Raw genomic sequence first — 20,253 nt, 5'->3', positions numbered from 1 at the left:
TGCTGCCACTCCTTGTCCTACTGCAAGGCAGCTGCTGTGGCCTCACCTGAGTTGCAGCCTCTTGCCCCGCTGCCACCTTTCCCCATCCTATGATTTAACCGGAGGCCCACTCACTGGGTCTCTCATGTTTCACTCCCATTTTTAAAAAAGGTAGAAAAGAGAAACCAGGGAACTACAGACCAGTGAGCCTCACCTCTATGCCTGGCAAGATCATGGAAAATGTCAAGGCACTTGCAAGACAAAGAGGTGATCCGAGACAGCCAGCAGAGCTTCAACAAGGGCAAATCGTGTCTGACCAATCTAGTGGCTTTCTATGATGGAGTGACTGCATCAGTTGATAAAGGAAGACCGATCAATGTCATCTACTTGGACTTCTGCAAGGCCTTTGACATGGTCCCACATGACATCCTGGTCTCCAAATTGGAGAAAGTTGGGTTTGATGAGAGAACCATTCAGTAGATAAGGCTTGAAGGTCGCACCCAGAGGGTAGTGGTATGTCCAAGTGGAAGACGGTGACAAGTGGTGTCCCTCAGGGGTCTGTTCTTGGACCGGTGCTGTTTAGTATCTTTATCAATGATATAGACAGTGGGATCAAGTGCACCCTCAGCAAATTTGCAGATGACACCAAACCGAGTGGTACAGTTGATGCAACAGAAGGAAGGGATGCCATCCAAAGGGACCTGGACAGGCTGGAGAAGTGGGCCCATGTGAACCTGATGAGGTTCAGCAAGTCTAAATGCAGGGTGATGCACCTGGGATGGGGCAATCCTGGACATGAGCAACAGGCTAGGAGAAGAACTCACTGAGAGCAGCCCCGCAGAGAAGGACCTGGGTGTTCTGATGGATGAAAAGCTCAGCATGAGCCAGCAGTACACGCTTGCAGCCCAGAAGGCCAACTGCATCCTGGGCTGCATTAAAAGAAGAGTGGGCAGCAGATCGAGGGAGGGGACTGCCCCTGTCTACCCTGCACTCATGAGGACCCACTTGGAGTACTGCGTCCAGGTCTAGAGCCTCCAGCACAAGAAGGATGTGGGACTGTTCAAGCAAGTCCAGGGGAGGGCCACAAAGATGATAAAGGGGCTGGAGCATCTCTCCTATGAAGAAAGGCTGAGAGAGCTGGGATGGTTCAGCCTTCAGAAGATATGGCTCCAGGGGTGACCTCATTGCAGCTTTTCAGTACTTAAAGTTGTCTTATAAAAAAGATGGAGAAGGACTCTTTACTCAGGTAGATAATGACAGGACAAGGGGGAATGGTTTTAAACTAAAAGAGGGGAGATTTAGATTAGAGGTTAGAAGGAAATTTTTCACTCAGAGGGTGGTGAGGCACTGGAACAGGCTGCTCAGAGAGGTTGTAGATTCCCCAATCCTGGAGGTGTTTAAGGCCAGGTTAGATGAGGCCCTGAGCAACCTGATCTAGTCGGTGGCATCCCTGCCTATGGCAGGGGGGGTGGAACTAGGTTATCTTTGAGGTCCCTTCCAAAACAAGCCATTTGATGATTCTATGATTCTTCAGATAAGTCTCTCCCTCCAGCTTGGCATGCCTGAGTGCGGGGCCCAGCTCAGCAACCCACCTCCACCAGCCAGGGCCCCACTTCTGAGGAGTTCCCCTGTTACAGGCCTGCTGGGGTAGGAGTTGCTTCCCACTGCTACTCTTGGGATGTTTTGGTCAAGGCAAGTTTAAATACTGCAGGAGGGCATATTCACTTAAATGTGCTGCAATGCTGACATGACGTGCCACATCAAACTGGCACACTGTACCGGGTCTGGCTGGGATGGAGTTAACTTTCCCTGCAGCAGCCCACACAGTGCTGTGCTCTGCACTTGTAGCTAGAACAGCAGTGGTATCACAACAGTGTGGTGTCTATTGCTGAGCAGTGCTGGCACAGCATCAGGACTCCCTCTAACCCCCAGAGAGCCAGCAGGCTGGGGGTGGGCAAGAGGTAGGGAAGGCACATCACCAGGGCAGCTGACCTAAGGCAACCAAAGGGATATTTCATACCGTATGATGTCAGACTCAGCAATAAAAGGTGGAAAATGGAAGAAGAGGGGAGGGGTGGGCTCCCATTGTGAAAACGTCTGTCCTCCCAAACAATGGCTATGTGCATTGAGGCCCTGCTTCAAGCCCCTGCATCAAGCATTGCTCATTTGTGAGAAGTAGAGAGTAATTTCTTTCCTCTGCACTTCCACATAGCCTTTACTTGTTTTTTCCCCTTTTTCCCCTTTCCTTTTTTTTCCCTTCAGTTAAAATATCTAATTAATAATATTTTTTTCCTTAATAATTATTTTTTCCTTTAATTAAAATATCCTAATCTCAACCCATGAGTTGTTTCTTTCCTTTTCTTCTTCCCCTCCTCTTCTGAGGAGGGGGAGTGAGAGAGCGGTTGTGGTGGAGTTCAGCTGCCTGACAAAGTAAAGCCACCACATACACACACACGTAGTTTGAAGTATAAAGCCTGATAGGATTCAGATATCTCACCTTCTCAGACTAGTTGTTACAGAAATTTCTCAGCAGTTCCTGCTGGTATTGTAAGGCCCTTACATTTTCAGACCTGGAATGCTGGCCATTACAAATACAAATGCAAAATAAGAATAAATATATATATATATATATATATATATATATATATATAACAGACACTGGTATAATTGTACAAAAGTCACAGCAAAATATCCTAGATATATATAGATATATAGAGAGAGAGATATATATATTTTTTTCTGGGCAAGTATGACATTATCATGCGACTATTTTTTCAGCTTTTAAAAATCTAATAAAATGGTAACAGGAACTATGTCATAATAAAAACTTTGGCAAAGCTCTGGCAACTGTTGGCATCTGAGACAAAGAAAAGATATAATTACATGTATGTGGTAGATTCTCGACAGGTTTCTACACAATTGGAGTTTTAATAGCTATATTGCTTTTGTCAAATTTGACATGACAGTAAGAATTGGGCAGTCAACATAGACACAATATTGCAACAGATTGTTAACTTCAATAGTCCCGATTAGATGGGAAATCTGCATGACTCACTGCAGTTTCTAAACAGCTTGAGTGAGTAGAAATGTGAGCAGGTAACAAGTGAGGAGCATGGTGGAGGTGTTGAGCAAAGGACCTGGCCGGGCTAGAGAAATGGGTGACAGGAACCTTCTGCAGTTCAGCAAGGAGAAGCACAAAGTCCTGCCCTGGAGAGGAACAACCCCAGGCCCCAGGACAGGCTGGGGCACCCAGCTGGAAAGCAGCCTGGCAGAGAAGGCCGTGGGAGTCCTGTTGGGACTGAGTCCAAGTTGAACATCTCTTGTATGAAGAAAGGCTGAGAGAACCAGATTCTTTTCAGTGGTGCCCAACACTGGGACAAGAGGCAATGGGCACAAACCGAAACACAAGACGTTCCCTCATCAGGAAGCACTTGTGTGCTGTGCCGGTGACTGAGCACTGGAACAGGCTGCCAGTTGTGGAGGCTGTGGAGTCTCCTTGGAGATGGTCAAAAGCCATCTGGACAAGGTCCTGGGTCCAGGTGTCCCTGCTTAAGCAGGTGTTTGGGCAGGATGACCTCCAGAGGTCCCTTCTAACCTAACGCAGCCCATGATCCTGTGGCGCTTCCTTCCCCAAGAAGTACATTCCTGCTGACTTTCATGCCATCTCTAGCACTTGGACAGCTGAATGATCAGGTGCAGCTGACCCATCTGAAGACTAATTTGCTAAAACCAAAAAAAAACCAAACAAATCACAAAACAAAACAAAATGGATCAAAACAAACAAACAAACAAACAAAAACACCACTAAAAAAAAAAAAAAAGTTCCCAGCTCACTACACTGTTCAACAATCAAACCTAGTGGCATGCGGAAAATGGACTCCACAATTAGTAAGATTGTAAAGTAGGTATGTTTATTCAGTGCTGGGCAACACGGGGGTGGGGGTGGGGGTAGCCCCACCGAAATCGTGCACACCTGACGTGGCAACTTGCCATGGTTATATGCAGCAAAGAGTTACATACGCATGAAGTTTCACACTATGCCTATACATATTCATAACCTGTCCCCGCTTCATATTAAAATCAATTCCAAGGAGTCATTTCCATAAACTTCTCCCATCTGTGCTTGCGCAGTGTATTCTGGTGGTAGTCTTTGGTGGTCATGGGGATGAAGATTGATGACTCTTCCTCATCACTGCTAGTTGACCTCTTGTCTCTGTGCAGACTCAGTTGCTTCTTGGTTCTTGTCCATCCGCAGGAACAGTTTCTTAAGACAGGCTCACACTCTTATTAGAAGACTGACCTTGGTAAAGGGGCCCAAGGCTTCTTGATTTAATTAATTTGAGCATCCTAGTTGCATGCTGTCTACCACTCTATCTCTACTTGATAAGATTCCCTTAACTTCCTCTCTCAGTTCCACCTTTTCTAAAAGTTAGTAAATTCTTTTGCTAAAAGGTTAGTGATTTATTGTATTCTCCTAACTCCCTCTCTCACTAGAGGTACAGGACTGTACTGTTCAACTTATTCATCAATGATTTGGATGATGAAACAGAGTTAACCCTCAGCAAGTATGTGGATGACACAAAACTGAGAAGAGTAGCTGACAAACTGACACACCAGAGGACTGTGCTACCATTCAGAGAGACCTGGACTGGCTGGAGCATTGGGCAGAGAAGAACCTCATTAAGTTCAACAAGGGCAAATGCAGGCTTCTGCACCTAGGGCAGAATAACCCCATGCACCATTACAGGTTGGGAACTGACCTACTGGAAAACAGCCTTGTGGAGGAGGACCTGGGAGTCCTGGTGGACAGCAAGTTAACCATGAGCCAGCATTGTGCCCTTGTGGCCAAGAAGGCCAATGATATCTTGAGCTGTATTAGGAAGAGTGTTGACAGCAGGTCAAGGGACTTCTAATAGCAATTTTTCTAATGGCCAGGTGGCTGTGGATAGTTTATTTCACTTTGTTTATCTTCATGCAGTGCAACCATGGCTTTATACAGACATTAACAACAAGCAAGTTTTCTGCGTCATGTGCATCATGAGATATTTCTGCCTGTACCATAATGGAGTAGGGAAATACAGCTCTGGTAGGAAAGCAGATACCTTGAGAAGCAGGATACAGGATGTGGCACTGAGCACAGGTGCAGGATGGCAAGAGATGGGGCACAGGAGATTCCAAGGCCAGAAACAGCTATCTGATTGCCACATGACAAAGAACTGTCCCAGAGCTCAACAAAACTGTTTCTAAGGATAATAAAGAACAAGCATCAAACTTTTGTGAAACACACTGGAGTTACTAAATTCAGATTCAATGGTGAAGTTGCAGACCAGTGAAGAAAGAACAAGGTGTAAAAGTGTCTTAGTAAACAAATAGCAAGTGACCTGAAGTGGAACCTGGAATGAGGAAAAAGCATGTACTTACTCCTGACAAAAGACTCAACTCATTACTCAACTACGTACTTACTCCTCATGAAAGTAACTGTGGATGCTGACAACTTGCGATAAAGACCCCAGCAGACTGAAGCTGTAACATTAGGACCCCGAGTGGCAGAGGAAGGCTGATCATAACACCCAGAGCAGAATTGGATATTAGGAAAAGTGCAGGCAACTATTATTATTGATAATTTATTTATGTAGTAGTATTCATATATTGCCCCTTTCTTCATCTGTAATTATTAGATCTAGACTAATAATAATTATTTGATGAGACTATAGAAATCTCACTTACTAGAAAAAAATTATTCTATTTTCTGTTTACATTTTGCCCATGAGAAGATTTCTAAGCATAGCAGGTGGCAGCCAGTGCCTAGGCCCTTGTGACATTGGGTATATTCTCATAGTTGTGATCATAGCTAGTGGAAAAAATGGGGGAGAAGAGATCAAAACACCTGAAAAATTAGGGAAATCAACATTCTTGGAGCACTTTAACTTTTAAATACCTCAACAGTGGTTGTGTTTTTAGTTTTTGCTTGTTTGTTTGTTTTTTAACATAAAATCTTAAATTTTATGCTGCATTATCTTCTTAGAAGTTCTCTCAAACACAATCTTAAATTCCAAGATACGTCCAGAATAAATGGCATACCAGGAGAGGAGTGTTCTTGGAGTTCAGACACACATTTGATACGTGCTTTTGAATACACATATCTCTCATATGGAGGGCCATTTGCCAAGCTCAGTTTATTTGCAAGTTCCTCATGCAGATTTGAAATATCTTGGATGGAAAAATATGTTATATCTATCAACATTCTTCCATGGGAACTTTTAAAACACAACACTAAATAACTGAAATTAATATTTTGAAACCTCCCTTCTCAATCCTGCTCAAGAAAATACAGCATACATAGTTAAGAATGACAATATTGTGTCAAAGCAACATGATCTTGATTTGCTGTAGAAGAGGGCTCAAAGCATAGATGACAAAGTTCAAATGCAAGATCTAGGCCCACATAAGATGAGTATGTTGAGACTCCAGTGCACAAGTAAGAGACATGTGAAATGCCAGTTCAGCACACCAGCATCCTACAGGAATTACCTGCATGTACCATGAGTTTCTTCAGTAGATATGCCTCTCCTAAAGACCTTGCTGTTTTGTTCTCCCATCAGCATCAATCTCTTGGTGTTTTACCTCTGTCCTTTAAACCTCCTTCTCTCAGTGGGCTGGGACTGCAGCAAGGACAGAGTTGCTGCCTTTGATAAAAGACCTGAGCCTCTAAATAATCCTGTGCTGGGCTGTGAACAGCATCCATTGGTCAAAGATCTGCAGCTCTGATCATCACTGCCAGGAAACAACCATCTGCAGAGACAAGATGTCTCAGATCTACATGCAGACAATGAGTACAGGATAGATTGTGCACAACATGAGAAACTGCCTGGGGTCTGCTTGGGACAGAGGTGCCATTTGGACAGTGTATTCTTTACTGTGCCATTGTTGCCATGAGCACACATGGGTGCGAGGTTCATGTTACAGGGAACCACAGGGAAAGAACGGCTAGTTTTGTCTTAAATTGAAAAATTCTTATCCAAACCTGTGGACTATCAAATAACAGATTAAGATCTGTAGGACCTGCTATACGGGTCTTGCTGTGGGGTGATGGAAGAAAATGCAGGACACAGCTTTTGAAAAGGAAAAATTCCAAAATGAAGTGGGACAACACAATTAAAACAAGCAGAGCTTTACATCCCTGCTCCTTCAAAACACGGGTCTTAACAACTATGCAGCCACACTGGGTATGCAAAATGAATTTCAATTGACACCTGAAATGTGTGAGCACCTCAAAAGGGGAAGCAGTTTGCAACCTGCTGTGTACTGAGCATTGTGCTTGCTGTGCTGTAGAATTAAAAGGACTTTCCTCTACCTCCAGCCATTCTCTGAAGAGAGGACTGAAGAGGCTTTAGCAGCTACTTCAGTGTTGCTAACATCATTACAGATGTTATTAGTACTTGACGTGGAAAAGAAGAAAAGTTGCAGGCAGGTCGTTTGATACAATCATTACAGCTAAAATTACTATTTTGTTTTACAGCTGGCACCAAACAGCTTGTGGGAAGTTGTTGTATCTACACTAACCAAGCCAGGGTATGGAGATTAATCCTCGCTAGTGCATCAAGCACTGGGAATTTCACTCCATGGTGCTCAGCGCCAGTAAGGACTTAATAATAATAATAATAATAATAATAATTATTATTATTATTATTATTATTATTATTATTATTATTATTTTATTATTATTATTTTTTATTATTATTATTATTATTATTATTATTATTATTATTATTATTATCCAAAATAGATCATTTTAGGCACATAAAGTGGCCAGATTTCCAACATGCTAAGCATCTGAACAGACAAAGCTAGTTTCAGAAGTCTTTCATAATTCTCATTAAGAATTAATGTAGGCTCCAAGGCAATTTTGAATCTATCAACTTCACTTAAAGGTATATGGGATCCCTAGAAAGTCTTCTTTCAGTTGGGGGTGCTTCAGAAAGTCCTGCTGAGAAAGTTCAGAGAGCAGTGCTTCAGAGAATGGTTTGAGGTTGGGGACCATTTAAAATACAGTGACCACTACTGCATAGAATTATGCTACATGGCAAAGCCCCTTTTCTAGATTTGGTGAGAACACAGAACAAAAGAAGTTGGTCTTCACTCCCAAATGTTTACAAACCAAGGCAGAAATTAAGTTGGCACTAACATAAATGCGGACTTCCCACAACTTTTACCGGAATCTGCAGCTGTCATGAGCTCCATCTGTTTTTTTGCTGCTCAGTCTTTCAACTGTGTCACCTGTCACAATCCAGGATTCAGGGTTGTCATGTAAAACAACACAGCAAAATGGTTTAACTCTCATAGAATAGAATCACAGAGTTGGAAGGGACCCACAAGTATCATCGAGTCCAACTCCTGAGACCGCACAGGTCTACCCAAAAATTCAGACCATGTGACTGAGAGCACAGTCCAAACGCTGCTTAAACTCCAACAGGCTCGGTGCCGTGACTATGTCCTTGGGGAGCCTGTTCCAGTGTGCGGCAACCCTCTCAGTGAAGAACCTCTTCCTGATGTCCAGCCTGAACCTCCCCTCCCGCAGCTTGACACCATTCCCACAGGTCCTATCACTGTTCACCAGAGAGAATAGACCAGCACCTGCCCCTCCCCTCATGAGAAAGTTGTAGACCACAATGAGGTCTCCCCTCAGCCTCCTCTTTTCCAAGCTGAACAAACCAGTTCTCAATGCACATATGTGGTCCTACAAGCATTCTTTGTCATAAATGCTTGGGATATGTCTGAAGTGACAGATGGGCTTTGATCTCGATATCAGCTATTGTTTTTTTCTAAAGCTTTTTTCTGTATTTTACTATGGCTTCCACTTTTCTGCTGTCACCTGCTCAAAACAAAACAAAACAAACAAAAAAACAACAAAACAAACCACCACCCTGAGTGTTTGCAAAGGCAGAGACATACTTTGGATGTTTTTTGCTAATATATTCCAAGACATTCTCTATAGAGTTCATAAATTCAATGTGTGTTGTCTCATTGAAATCCAGGACCTTTCCAACCCATCAGTTTTTCTCTCTTTAAAATCCTGGCAATGGCATCTTGCATGTGGTGCTCTTCAGTGCTCAAAGCAGTCTCCTTTGCTCTCCTTTCAAAATTCAGCAGAACTTTCTCAGTGCTTCACTCATTCTCATTGGCACAGCTTTCCCTTCGCCTGAGAAGTCTAGCAGCTCTACTTGGAGCAATAGGCAAAATGGAAATGACAGACCTGTGGGACAAACCAGTGATCATGCTATAGATATGTGGCTTTGTGAATGCACTTTTATGCTCTGGACCTCCACAGCTCTGCATTTTAATAACACACAGAAAGTGACTCTACTGCTGCATCTTCATGAAGTATTTGCCGGTCTCCGTGCAGACAATGCACTCCCTGAGCAATATGTCCAGGCCAATACCATGCTATTGGCAACAGTAATTATTGTCCTCTATCTCCATCCTCACTCCTCCTCCTCCTGAACTCAGCAATACACACACTGCTTTAGAAAGCTCATCTCCGCCTTTTCTGATTACAAGAAGCATTCCCTCTGGATCTCTCTCCTAAAACTATTTTCCTAATATCTGTAACTACATCAGGATGGTTTGTTTTCAAATCTACCAGCAGCTGCCCTTCTTGTCTGGCCATCAGGATCCTGAAATGAGAAATTATTAAAAATACTTGGCAATTATACATGGCAGTGTAACAAAAGGAACCATACACCCGTAGTTCAGGCTTATACACTACATTTAATAAATGGAAAATAAAAACCATTACTTGCAATGCACAAAGACAAATCAAAGACAGACTGTTGCAAAGATACCCAGGGACATCATGTTAATTAACCTAATTTATTGGGCTCTTTTGCATAAGGTAAGGCTTACGTGGGAAGGCAAGGCTCTTGAATGTGCCAGTCACTGTACAGGTAGAGGTGATGGTCTCCTCTGCAAGCCTCTGCACCACAGCACCTTTGGCTGGGTGAGCCGACACTCCCCAGCTGTGTCCTTGATGAATTATCACAGTCCAGCTGCCCTGGCACTGTGTGGCCACTTCAGTATATCCATGATCCATCTCTAAATGTTATCTTAAAGCTGCGTCCAAAACGCAACCCAGCCATTTTGACTATGCACAAGGTTGCTCTAAGTGTCCATGTACAGGATTGGTTTCTCCAGGCGTTCCAAAATTATCTCCAGCACTGTCATAACTGAAAAGCAACCTTGAACCTCCTCTTCATCACCATTTGATATAAATGCCACAAGTTTTGTGACACGACTGTGGCAGTATTGTGGGGCTATGCGGGACACCACTGGATTTAGGCGCAGCTTGCAGGAACACAGACTGGAACCTGGTGGTGAAGCAGAAGCAGCTCACGAGCCCACTGGAACTGCATGCACCACACAGTGCTGGCAATGGTAAAGCTGAGCTGCCTCCGCACCGAGCCCCTTGGTTGAGGCCCCTGCAGCTGCATGTGGGGGTGGCAGCACCATGTGGATGTGCTGGAACCAGGTCTGGGAAGGGCAGGCTCTGTGCCCCACTGGGTTTCATGCCCCATGGCCACCAGCCCACCTCCTGACAAGGGGTACTGGGCTTGACTAGAAAGACAGGCAATAGGCAGCAGGCCTGCAAGTTGTGGTCTGGGAAGGGGGCACCAGTCCCACTCTGGTGGAGTGAGGGCTCCACAACAGCTTGCCCCGTGAGGCTGGGGGGTGGACACAAATCCCAGTGCTGCCCGCCACCCATTCCCAAGCTCCCACCCCAGCACTCATCTCCCACCTGCCCCCACAGTCACCCAGCACTGTATTTCAAATAGTTTTAATTTTAAAAATATTCTATTCAGTGCTAAAATATCTTTTCACTTCCACGCGCGGCCACACCTTCGGCTTCGCCAGGCTCGATCACAGACAGACTCGGCAGGACATGCAGTGGTGGCGGGGAGGCCCGGTGCGGTGCTGTGGGCCAGGGTGCTGGTGCGGGGAGCTTAGGGACATGGGCATGGGAGGGCTCCCTGGGGGTTCCTACATCTTGCCCGGACAGGGTGTACCTCAGGGGCAGCTCCCCCTGCTCTGCCAGCCACAGGGTGCAGGGCAGCAGGAGGGGAGTGGGGTGCAAACCCAGTCAGGACACGGCCACACTGGCTGCTCCCTCCCCTGCCAGCCTCTCTGTGCTCCAGCCCCTACCCACCCTCTGCAGAGGGCAGCCGAGGCTCTGTGAGGACCTGGCAGCAGAGCAGCAGCAAGCTGCACCGATGTGTTCAGTACCTGCCCTCCACAGTGGTAGCGCTCCTCTCTCTTCCAATACTAATGGCTTAAACTAGCAGCTTATTGCACAGCGTCCCAGCATGGGATCCCTGCCCAGCAGCATGAAGGGCTGTTGTCTTTATTCCCAGGGTGCTCTCCCCCCACCCTTCATTGCACTTTAAACCTATGGCAGGAACACCCCAGCCTACGGTCACAAGGGAGCAGACAAATCACTTCGTGCAGGTAGAACACAGCTCTTTGGTTCCCAGCACGCAGCAGCTGGTGTGGAGGGCAGTCATGAGATCCAGAAACAGGCAAACAGCATCTGCCAGCACCATAGGGGTGATAGACACTGGGAAGCCCCAAGGATCCCTCCCTCTGTACATGCAGACCACCCACCAGAGACCCCACACCACTATAGTACAGGTCAGCAGGGAGAGTGGGAGCCAATAAATAGAGGCAAATTTGTAGGTACTGGTGGCAGCCCCATCTGGCCGGGGGAATCATTTGCAGGCTGCCTCTGCAGGGGCTGGCAGGAGGCTCCTGCCCCTGAGGGCAGGGCAGGCTGGATAGCAAGGTGGCAGGAGGGCCCTGTCCTTCAGGAAGGGCAGGCTGGGGGGAAGCACCCTGGCCCCCAGGGGAGGGCAGGCGGCTCTGCGAGGGGCTGGCGAAGGCTCTCCCCAGGGACGGGCAGGCTAGCTCTCCGAGGCCGTGTGGCACACAGAGTTCTGATCAGCACAAAATCTCTTCAGAGGTGGCGCACCAGAGTCCTCCTCCTCTTCAGTTACCTGCAAAACCCAGAGGTCACTGGCAGTGACAGGAGCTCACTGCGCCCATGAGGCCGTGCTGACCTGCTGGACAAGGCTGTCTCTCACCCTGCGGGGACACCCTGAGTTTTCCTGAGGCAGCCTCAGCAGGAGCCAAGCTGTTAATGAGCTCCTGGGCATTAGCAGTGAGAATCCACCCCAGTCCTGGAGTCAGCTATAATCATTATTCTACTCCATCTCCACACATTTTCCACACACAATTTATGCCCTAAAACATGAACTAAACCACAGGACCCTGCAGAAAGCCAGGAGGTTTGGGGAGCTCCTGGGGGCAGTTTGGGACTGCAGAGCAAGTCTATACATCTTGATGTTTCTGCTACAATAGACAACTAATGAAATAGTAAAGGTGCCCTGGGATGAAAGGGCAAGTTTGGTGCACGCACATTTTAACATGGTATCAATCCTCCTTCCCTTACCTGAGTCTCAAGGGGGACCGGTTCTTCCTTTGTGAGAGTGGGAGGCTCATCTGCAACTTCTGAGGAAGGCAGGGATGGCTCTGGAGGGAACAGAAGGGTTAACAACAGTGCAGACCCAGAAGCACAGTGGTACCCAGCCCACTGAGCCAGGAAAGGAGACCTCCAGCAGAGGTGCCTCAGTCACCCGCCTTATAAGAAAGACACAAGCCCTGTCACAAGGCCTTCCGGCAGTGCCTTCCCCTGCCTCCCTGGCTCAGCTGGCCACCTCCTCTCTTCCCAGCCCAGCAGCCATGCCCAGTTGTCCCAGAGCCCACCTTCCAGAGTCTCCTGTCCCAGTGTGGGTGGCTGTGAATCGTCCGTGCGGAAGTCAGATGTGTGGGCAGGACTCATGGACTCACTCTGCTGGGGACTGGGGCTGGAGTTGGGGCTGCTGTCCACCTTGAGCTGGTAGACATCCGACAGGGAGCTCTGGTTACTGTTCTCATCTGCAGAAACAGCACCTAGTGAAGAAGAGTACCTTGATCCAGCAGCACAAGCAGCCAAAGGCAGGAGGGCTCATGGAAACAGAAGAACAGTCAGTGGCATTCACACAAAGGATTCACAGTCACTCATCAACAGACAGAGCATCTTGATGCAGCACTCCCCACTGGGACACAACTAGCACCAGATCCACAGTTGCCCCACAGAAGAGAGGGAGCTTCTGCCCAGGGAACTGGAGAGGCTGAGCAAGGCAGAGGAAAGCAACCTGGGTCTACTCAGAAAAAAAAAATGAGCACAATGTGCAAGGGTGACACAAAGCTCTGCAATGCAAAATCTCACGTCTGCAGCTTGTGGTGGGCACCTGCACCTGGGCATTTCAGGGCAAGAGGCCTCTTGCTTCTGTACCAGAGTTTTGTACCTCTTCTGTTTGCAAGGCAGCAAATTAACATCAGAGCAAGACTCCACACCTGCCCCACAAGGGAAGGCAATCCTGTTTTTCCAGGTAAAGCTGTTCCATGGGGGGTAAACTGTAGACCTGCAGTACTAGCTTGTTAACTGCATCTACTGGAAGCACCAACACAATGCCTGATGTCCCTTAGCCACAATGAGGGTTGATTGTGTTGTCTGGGGACAGGCATACACTCTGCTCCAGCAGTGGGCTTGTGCACTGATCAGCTCCATCAGAGATTGCTCGTCGCTGCTACAGCACTCCTGGATCACAAGCAGCAACCCGCAGGACAGAGATGCTGCTCCACAAGGAAAGGTCTGAGCAGGTCTGAAAGCAAAACCCTGAATCACCACGCCAACCCAGCCAAAGCACGCTAACAGTACCAGGGAAGAGGAAACAAGCCCACCTTGCCACTGCAGCACATCCAGCAACAAGGGAGGTGTAGCATTACATTCACAGAAAACCTCTCCTTTATCATCTTACACTGCCTTCCCTCAGTCTGGCAGCAAGCAAAGGTCCTCTGTGCTTTCATCCCAAAGTCTGTGCCAGTCCTTACAGTAAGCAGGGGCCTCAGCTGCAGGCAGCCACTCATCTGTCCCCCAGCAGGGACTGCAAAGTGGGAACAGGAATCCCCACTCCTCCAGTTCCCCATTAAACTGCTCACAGAAACACTCCAGAAGCGGCTGATTATGATTCTTTTTGACGGCAAGAGTCAGCATTTTCAGCAGGAACAGTCCAGAAGTGGAATAGGTAGAACAGCACAACCCCGCGCTGAAGATGTGTGCTGCTCTTCCCACCAGGCAGCACGCATCAGCCAGTAACACCCGCCCCCCCGCTGTAAGGCCTTGGAGTCTTCCCCCCGCTCGGCAGGGAAGCGGACGCTGCCAGGCTCACCTTGAAACTCCAGGAGGAGCGAGGAGTTGGCAGAAGTGTCCGCTGGGAAACCGTTGGGCTCTCGGGCACTGCTGCTGCTTGACTTGGATTTCTCTTTCTTGAGGAAAGAAAGAAAAGCACAAGGCGAGGCGACGGGGCCGGGCTGCGGGACGCGCCCCGCAGAGGCCGCCCCCCAGGCCCGCTCCCTCCCCGTGCCGGCAGCCCGCGGGCGCCCCCCGGGAGCGAGGGAAGAGGCGGGGTGGGGGGGGGGGGGCGGCAGAGCCCGGCCGGGGCGGCTCCTGCGGGGCCGGCAGGGCCGCGGGCAGCGCGAGGAAAGCGGCGGGGGGGCTGCCGCGGGGCGGCGCTCACCTCCTTGCTGTCGGCCACCGGCACCCACTTGAAGATGCGCAGCGAGGTGTCGCCCACCGTCACCCACTTCTTCTCCCTGCGCCACACGCCCGTCAGCGCCGCGCCGCCCGCTCGCCATTGGTCCCGCGGCCCGCCCGTCACCGGCGCTTCTGCTCCAACCCCCCCCCGCTCCCGAGCGGCCGAGCGCGCCAATTGGCCGCCGCTTCCCTGGCACCGCCCCCCGCCCCGCGCGGCGCTCCGATTGGAGGCTCGGCCCCGGAGCAGCTCCGCCGACAGCCGCGTGGCACGGGGATTGGCTGCGGGTCGGCAGGCCCCGCCCCCCCGGGCCCCGCCCCTCACCATCTGCGGACGCGCTCGATGGCCGCCATCACTTTTTTGATGTCATCCTTGGCGCGGCTGCGGGTCTCGGCGCGCACCGAGCGGCCCGACATGGCGCCCGCAGCCCCGGCAGCCCCGGCTCCGCAGCACCCGCCGCCGCACCCTGCGCATGCGCAGGCTCCGCCCCGCCTCCGCCCCGCGCGCTGCGTCAACGCGTAACGCCGCGCCCGGGGGAAGGGAGGAGGGAGGCCTCAGCGTAGCGGCGAGCACTGCGCCTGCGCGGCTCGCCCCGCCCGCCGGCGCGCGAGGAGGAGGAGGCGCGAAGGTGGGGCGAGGCGGCCGCCGCCATCTTGAGCTGTGGCCGGCCCGGGGCGGGGCCGCGGCCCGGGGCCCCGTGCCCGCGGAGGCGTCCCCGCGCCCAGCCCCCGGTGCGGTGGAGCGCCCCCTCGCCCCTCCCCGCTGCCGGCTTCGGGGCCGGGGAGGCGGCCTGGCGCTGCGCTCCTTCCCCGCTGCCAGCACGCAGCCCCCACCACCGCCGGCTCTCTGGAGTGGAAATAGCCCGCCCCGTGAAGCCGGGGAGACCACGACGGCCCCCCCGGCAACATCAGCGACCGCTGGGCGGGAGCAAGCAGCCGGAGACAGCCAGAGGCCCTTCGAGACCGCCTCTCGCACCCCCCGTCAGCCCTGCATCATCCAGCTCTGTATTACCACACTCGGAAAGCATAGAAGGAAGGCTCTGTGTGAGCAGTCAAAGTGCTCTTTTATTACAAATTGTTCAGTGTTATTAAAAACCAACCGCAGCACACTGCTCCCTACAACTGCAGGGAACTGGAAAATGCTACTGTGGGCAAAGAGGACTAGTGCTTCCTGCCATAGATTGCTGCCAGTGCTTTCTTGGCACTGGTGATCTGCTGCTCCAGTCTCTCTCGGGTGGCTTTGTTGGCAGTTTTTTTCAGCATGGTCTCCATCTCCTCCACTACCGCCCGGTAGCCAGCGGTGTTGTGGAACACGCGGATGGCCCGGTCTCCACAAGACACCAGGTAGCGGCTGCTAGTGTCAAAAGCCAAGTCTGTTATGCACTGTCCATGAACACCAACAAAGCGCTCCTCCTCTTCTCCTCTTCGAGTGTTGTACACAATAATGCTTGTACCACAAGAGATGGCTGCGACATGAGCATCAGGGGACAGGGCAATGTGACATGGTTCTGTTACTTCACACTTCCCTGTCAGAAGCAGGTATGGATCTTGTTGCTTCTTATATTCCACATCTGTGTCCCAGAATTTCCATGTACCGTCCTTCGAAACAGTCGCCATCCTACAGGCAGGACATAAACCACATGACTGCAAGGAAAAATCCCCCTAATCCCCTTCCACATCTGCAAAGAAGGAATCCTTTCCTTTGTGGATAGAGTGCTCTTTTGGGCAGCGTGAGCCTGTATGCATGTGTATACCTGTGTATGCCTATATGCATCCTCCTTTCTACAGCAACGGTCACCCACCAGGAGGAAACCCTTGGGGAAGGCGAAGATGGCCCAAGGCACTCCCTGTGCTCCCAGGAGCACACACACAGCAGAGTTTCCCCACACTGTGCAGGGCTGCAGCCTGTTCGGATGAGCTGCTCAGGCACACTGGAAGGGGTGAGCATGTGTCCTGATGGTGCTATTTCAGGCAGTGAAATAACACTAACTTACCGCCTCGAGTCATTAGAGAAGGAGAAGTAATGTATGCCAGCAGTGTGGCCTTTCAACTCAAAAGCCCTGATCACTTCCCGAAAGTCTCCACTCTTGCCAAAACACACTTCCCACACCTTTACATCAGGGGTAAAGCCACACGATGCCACAAACCTGGGTAGAAGAAAGAGTGAGACAGGGTATTTGTTACAAATTTGTTATTTTGGCTGGGCCATGGAGCTCTATAGCCACAGCCACACAGAGCTCTCCTCTGAGGGAGGCAGAGGCCACTTGCAGTCCTACAGGGTGCCTCGCAGAGGAACGCATAAGGAAGGGCTCTGTGAAGTCAATCCTATCTGGACACCTACATTCGGAACTTTGCTTTGATCTGCTGAAAAAGTTTTCACTGGAAGACTAGTAAAGGGAACGCCAAGGAAGGCCACCAGGGACAAGAGCAGCAACTCAACAACTTAACATTGAGAAACTACTCAGACAAAGTAAAAAACCTAAGTGCTGTGATCCCCGAACTCAGTGGGATCAGTGCATACTAACAGGCTTGCTACAGCAACAGGTTAGAGACAGAGCTGAGAACAAGATTTTCCTGATAAACAACCTTTAGGTAATAAAGATTTTAATTTTGTAATTAACATTTAAAAGGTTAAAAACTGCACTAAAAATGTTATTTGCTATGTACACACTGTTTACATTGGCCCACCCACTTTGCCACCCAAAGCCAGTACTGTTCTCTCCCTCAGGTATTCAAGAGATGGTTAACGGGAACAGCAGTTCCTGAGACACAATGACAAACCACTGTGTCTGAGATCGTGCAGGTGGGAATCAGCACTCCTGGAGGGACTGTTCTCGGGGGCAGGAATCTTTTTAAAAAAAAAATAAAATAAAATAATGTGGAACCCTCAGAAAACTGCATTATAGTAACAGCAAGCTGCAGATGATCTGATAATTTCCTCTGAGAAGGAGCAAGGTTGTTTATTCTTGTGGCCTCCCACTTCTCAGCAGGAACAGCTTGGAATACCTGCATGCACCTCACCTCCCACAGGGTGACACTGCAGCATAGGCATTGTTCATCTGGTTAGTGTTAATGCTGGCAAGGACTTCACCTTTCAGGTTCCAGATTAGGATAGTAGTATCACTGGAAGCTGTCATGATAAACTTTCCTGGGGAAAAAAGACAGAGATCAGGAGCGCATCTAGGCCTAAAGCTGTCACAGACTTTCCAAAGGACTAGGACAGTCCCTAAGCAGAGCAATCTCTCTGCACCAGAACAATCAAGAAAAGCAAAAGTAACACCAGAATTCGAGTGCTGATCTCCTGGCACAGAGTGAAAAGCAGTGTCAGAAGGCTTAACTCCTGGTTAATAACTTAATGCTCAAACCTGTGGCTTCAGCAGCTGTCAGCTGGCAATGCTGCGTGCTTCTCACCCCAGGACCTTTCCAACCCATTTCCATTTTCACTTTTGCAGCTGAACAAGGGCCTCAGTTACCATTTTCTCTGCTCTTCTATTGCAGAGGAGAACTTGTATCTACCCACTTTCAACTGCCCATTGTCACATACCTGAACCATCCATCAGTTCCCTCACTGCTAACAAACTCCCTCCCAGGCTCTGGTCTGAAAAATCCGAGAAGTCCAAGATAGATCCTACTCTTCCTAGTCTATGAACTTACTGGGGAGATTTCTGACTGGTTAAAGAGACAGGTGAGACAGAGAACAGAAATGCTCTCAATATTGAGACAAGACCTCTTTGCAACAGTATCCTTGAAAATCTAAATTAAAAGATTGTGTGTATCAGGGAGGTAATACTGTGTTTACATGAAAATTGTTTCTTTGCAACCTATGCCTTCCTATTTACTTACTAGTAAACAAAGGCTAAAAAATAACATCTGGAAGAACACAGAGAATCAAGTGGGTCTTAATTAAGCCAAAAACCCTAACACTTTAAACCCAGCAGCCATTGCTTTAAAGGAAAATCAAAGCAGTTCTGGAGAGCCTTGACAAGCAAGCAGATTGTCATCACCATACCTGTCTCTGCAATTCCTATATTGATGACAGGAGCTTTGTGTTTCTTTGGGAAGTCCTCAGAAGTCGCAGTGAAGGTGAAGGTGCCATCATCCTTCTTAGTCATTTTGTAGACACGAATAGTCTCGCCATTCGCCAGCCAGACAATGAATGCCCTAAGTGGAAGGACATGTCACTCTGAACCATTAAGAAACAAGATACCTCAGTTCAGTCTATCTATAAGGTAAGTTAATAGGTCATTCAGTGACACCTGGAGAAAGGGATACACAGTGACAGATAAAAAGCTTTGTTTTATGAGGGTACCAAGTTCTCCCTGTGTTAGCTCAATTGCAACACTGAATTGAAAACAACACCTGGAAACCAGATCCTTTCCTCTCTCTAAAGGAGGCCACTTTGCAAAATGCTAAGGCAGGCTTTTCAAGCAACCTCCCCAGGCAGCAAGAGCTCTCACCCCCGTTCTCCAGAGAGGCCTAGCAGTTCAAGCTGGCTTGCAGACAGAGACCTTAACAAGCACCTCCCACAGGGGCAGCAAGTTGGACATTGGGATATATGCCCCAAGCACCGTGCTGAAGTGCCAGCTGCTTTCGGGAGAAGCCACAGATCAGTGGTACCGTCAAAACCCTGCAAGACTTCTTAGAGGGGTACAGCCTCCTTGCAGCCCAGGTGATGCAGCCCTGACTTCAACCAGGGCTCGGGTCATGTGTCTGGCAGCTCCATCCGCGGGGCCTTGGGGTGCAGCAGCACCTCTCACAGTCCCTAGGCTGGGCAGAGCTGAGGTGCAGGGAGGCCTGGCCCCACCTGCAGTCTGGGCTGAAGCGGACAAGCTCAGCGTGGTCCAGCTCCACGTTGGCACGCAGACACCGGTGCTCGCGTGCTGTGAAGTCGCGGGTGCTCCACAGGCGGACGGTGCGGTCGTCAGCACACGACGCCAGGTACTTGCCGCTGCTGCTGAAGTCCAGGCAGGACACGGAGCCGCTGTGGCCCTGCGGAGAGCGCGCGGTCAGGAGAAGGAGAGCAAGAGGCGCCCGGCAGCGCCGCTGCGGGGACGGCAAGGTACCTTGAGGGCGGCGACCAGGAGCCGGTGCGTGAAGCTGTGCGGCTGCGGCTTGTCCCTGCGGGCCCGCGCCGGCAACTTCGCCTTCCTGAGGCCCTCCGGCCTGGCGGCGGCGGCGCTGCTGGCCCCGGGGCCTGGGAGGAGCGGGGAATCAGCGGGCAGGGAGTCTACGGGGGCAACGCCGCCCAGCTCAGCCCCCCGCGGTACTCACCAGCTGGCGGCGCGGCGGGCAGCCCCCGCGGGGCGGCGCGACGAAGAGCGGCCGCCAGCAGCGGGACCAGGACCGGGACCAGGACCAGGACCAGGACCAGGGCCCCCAACGGCCCCCACCCCGTCAGCGCCGCCGGCTCCATCCTCCCGCCCCACGGCGCGTGGCGGTGCCCAGTGCGCCTGCGCCGGACGGCGACAGAGGCTGAGGCGCGCCCCGCCCCCTCCCGCCGCGCTGCCTGGCCCCGCCCCGCCCCTTCCGTCCCGCCGCCTGGCCCCGCCCCCTCCCACCCCGCGGATTGGCCCCGCCCCTTGTGCCCGCCC

At 50.2% G+C, this 20,253-nt stretch overlaps 2 protein-coding genes and 1 long non-coding RNA gene across 7 annotated transcripts; 1 reads left to right on the top strand and 2 right to left on the bottom strand.

Annotated features, from left to right (window-relative positions):
* Positions 1 to 8,937: 8,937 nt before the first annotated feature.
* BCL7B (BAF chromatin remodeling complex subunit BCL7B) lies at positions 8,938 to 15,237 on the bottom strand. Of its 5 annotated transcripts, none has more exons than XM_068655605.1 (6): positions 14,988 to 15,237; positions 14,649 to 14,724; positions 14,301 to 14,397; positions 12,793 to 12,978; positions 12,479 to 12,558; positions 9,728 to 12,023 (listed from the first exon to the last, which is right to left on the bottom strand). In XM_068655605.1, the coding sequence occupies exons 1-6, from the start codon at positions 15,077 to 15,079 to the stop codon at positions 11,931 to 11,933; spliced, it is 624 nt and encodes a 207-aa protein (XP_068511706.1). In that variant the 5' UTR covers positions 15,080 to 15,237; the 3' UTR covers positions 9,728 to 11,930. The 5 variants fall into 5 exon arrangements, with proteins under 5 accessions (XP_068511705.1, XP_068511706.1, XP_068511707.1 ...); XM_068655606.1 differs by having other exon boundaries at positions 12,793 to 12,963; positions 14,988 to 15,226; XM_068655604.1 differs by lacking the exon at positions 9,728 to 12,023 and adding an exon at positions 8,938 to 9,653 and having other exon boundaries at positions 14,301 to 14,724; positions 14,988 to 15,143.
* Positions 15,238 to 15,707: 470 nt separating this feature from the next.
* On the bottom strand, positions 15,708 to 20,124 carry TBL2 (transducin beta like 2). Its single transcript, XM_068655600.1, has 7 exons — positions 19,934 to 20,124; positions 19,726 to 19,856; positions 19,467 to 19,651; positions 18,672 to 18,823; positions 17,684 to 17,810; positions 16,657 to 16,809; positions 15,708 to 16,280 (listed from the first exon to the last, which is right to left on the bottom strand). Exons 1-7 carry the CDS (start codon positions 20,073 to 20,075, stop codon positions 15,824 to 15,826), a joined length of 1,347 nt encoding a protein of 448 aa, XP_068511701.1. The 5' UTR covers positions 20,076 to 20,124; the 3' UTR covers positions 15,708 to 15,823.
* LOC137842016 (uncharacterized) lies at positions 16,280 to 17,562 on the top strand. The gene is made up of 2 exons (XR_011088887.1): positions 16,280 to 16,602; positions 17,391 to 17,562. It is a non-coding gene; the product is annotated as an uncharacterized lncRNA (long non-coding RNA).
* Positions 20,125 to 20,253: the final 129 nt, after the last annotated feature.

Source organism: Anas acuta, chromosome 19 (genome assembly GCF_963932015.1).
Source record: "Anas acuta chromosome 19, bAnaAcu1.1, whole genome shotgun sequence".
Taxonomy (NCBI): domain Eukaryota; kingdom Metazoa; phylum Chordata; class Aves; order Anseriformes; family Anatidae; genus Anas; species Anas acuta.
This window is presented reverse-complemented; position numbering and strand designations above follow the sequence as displayed.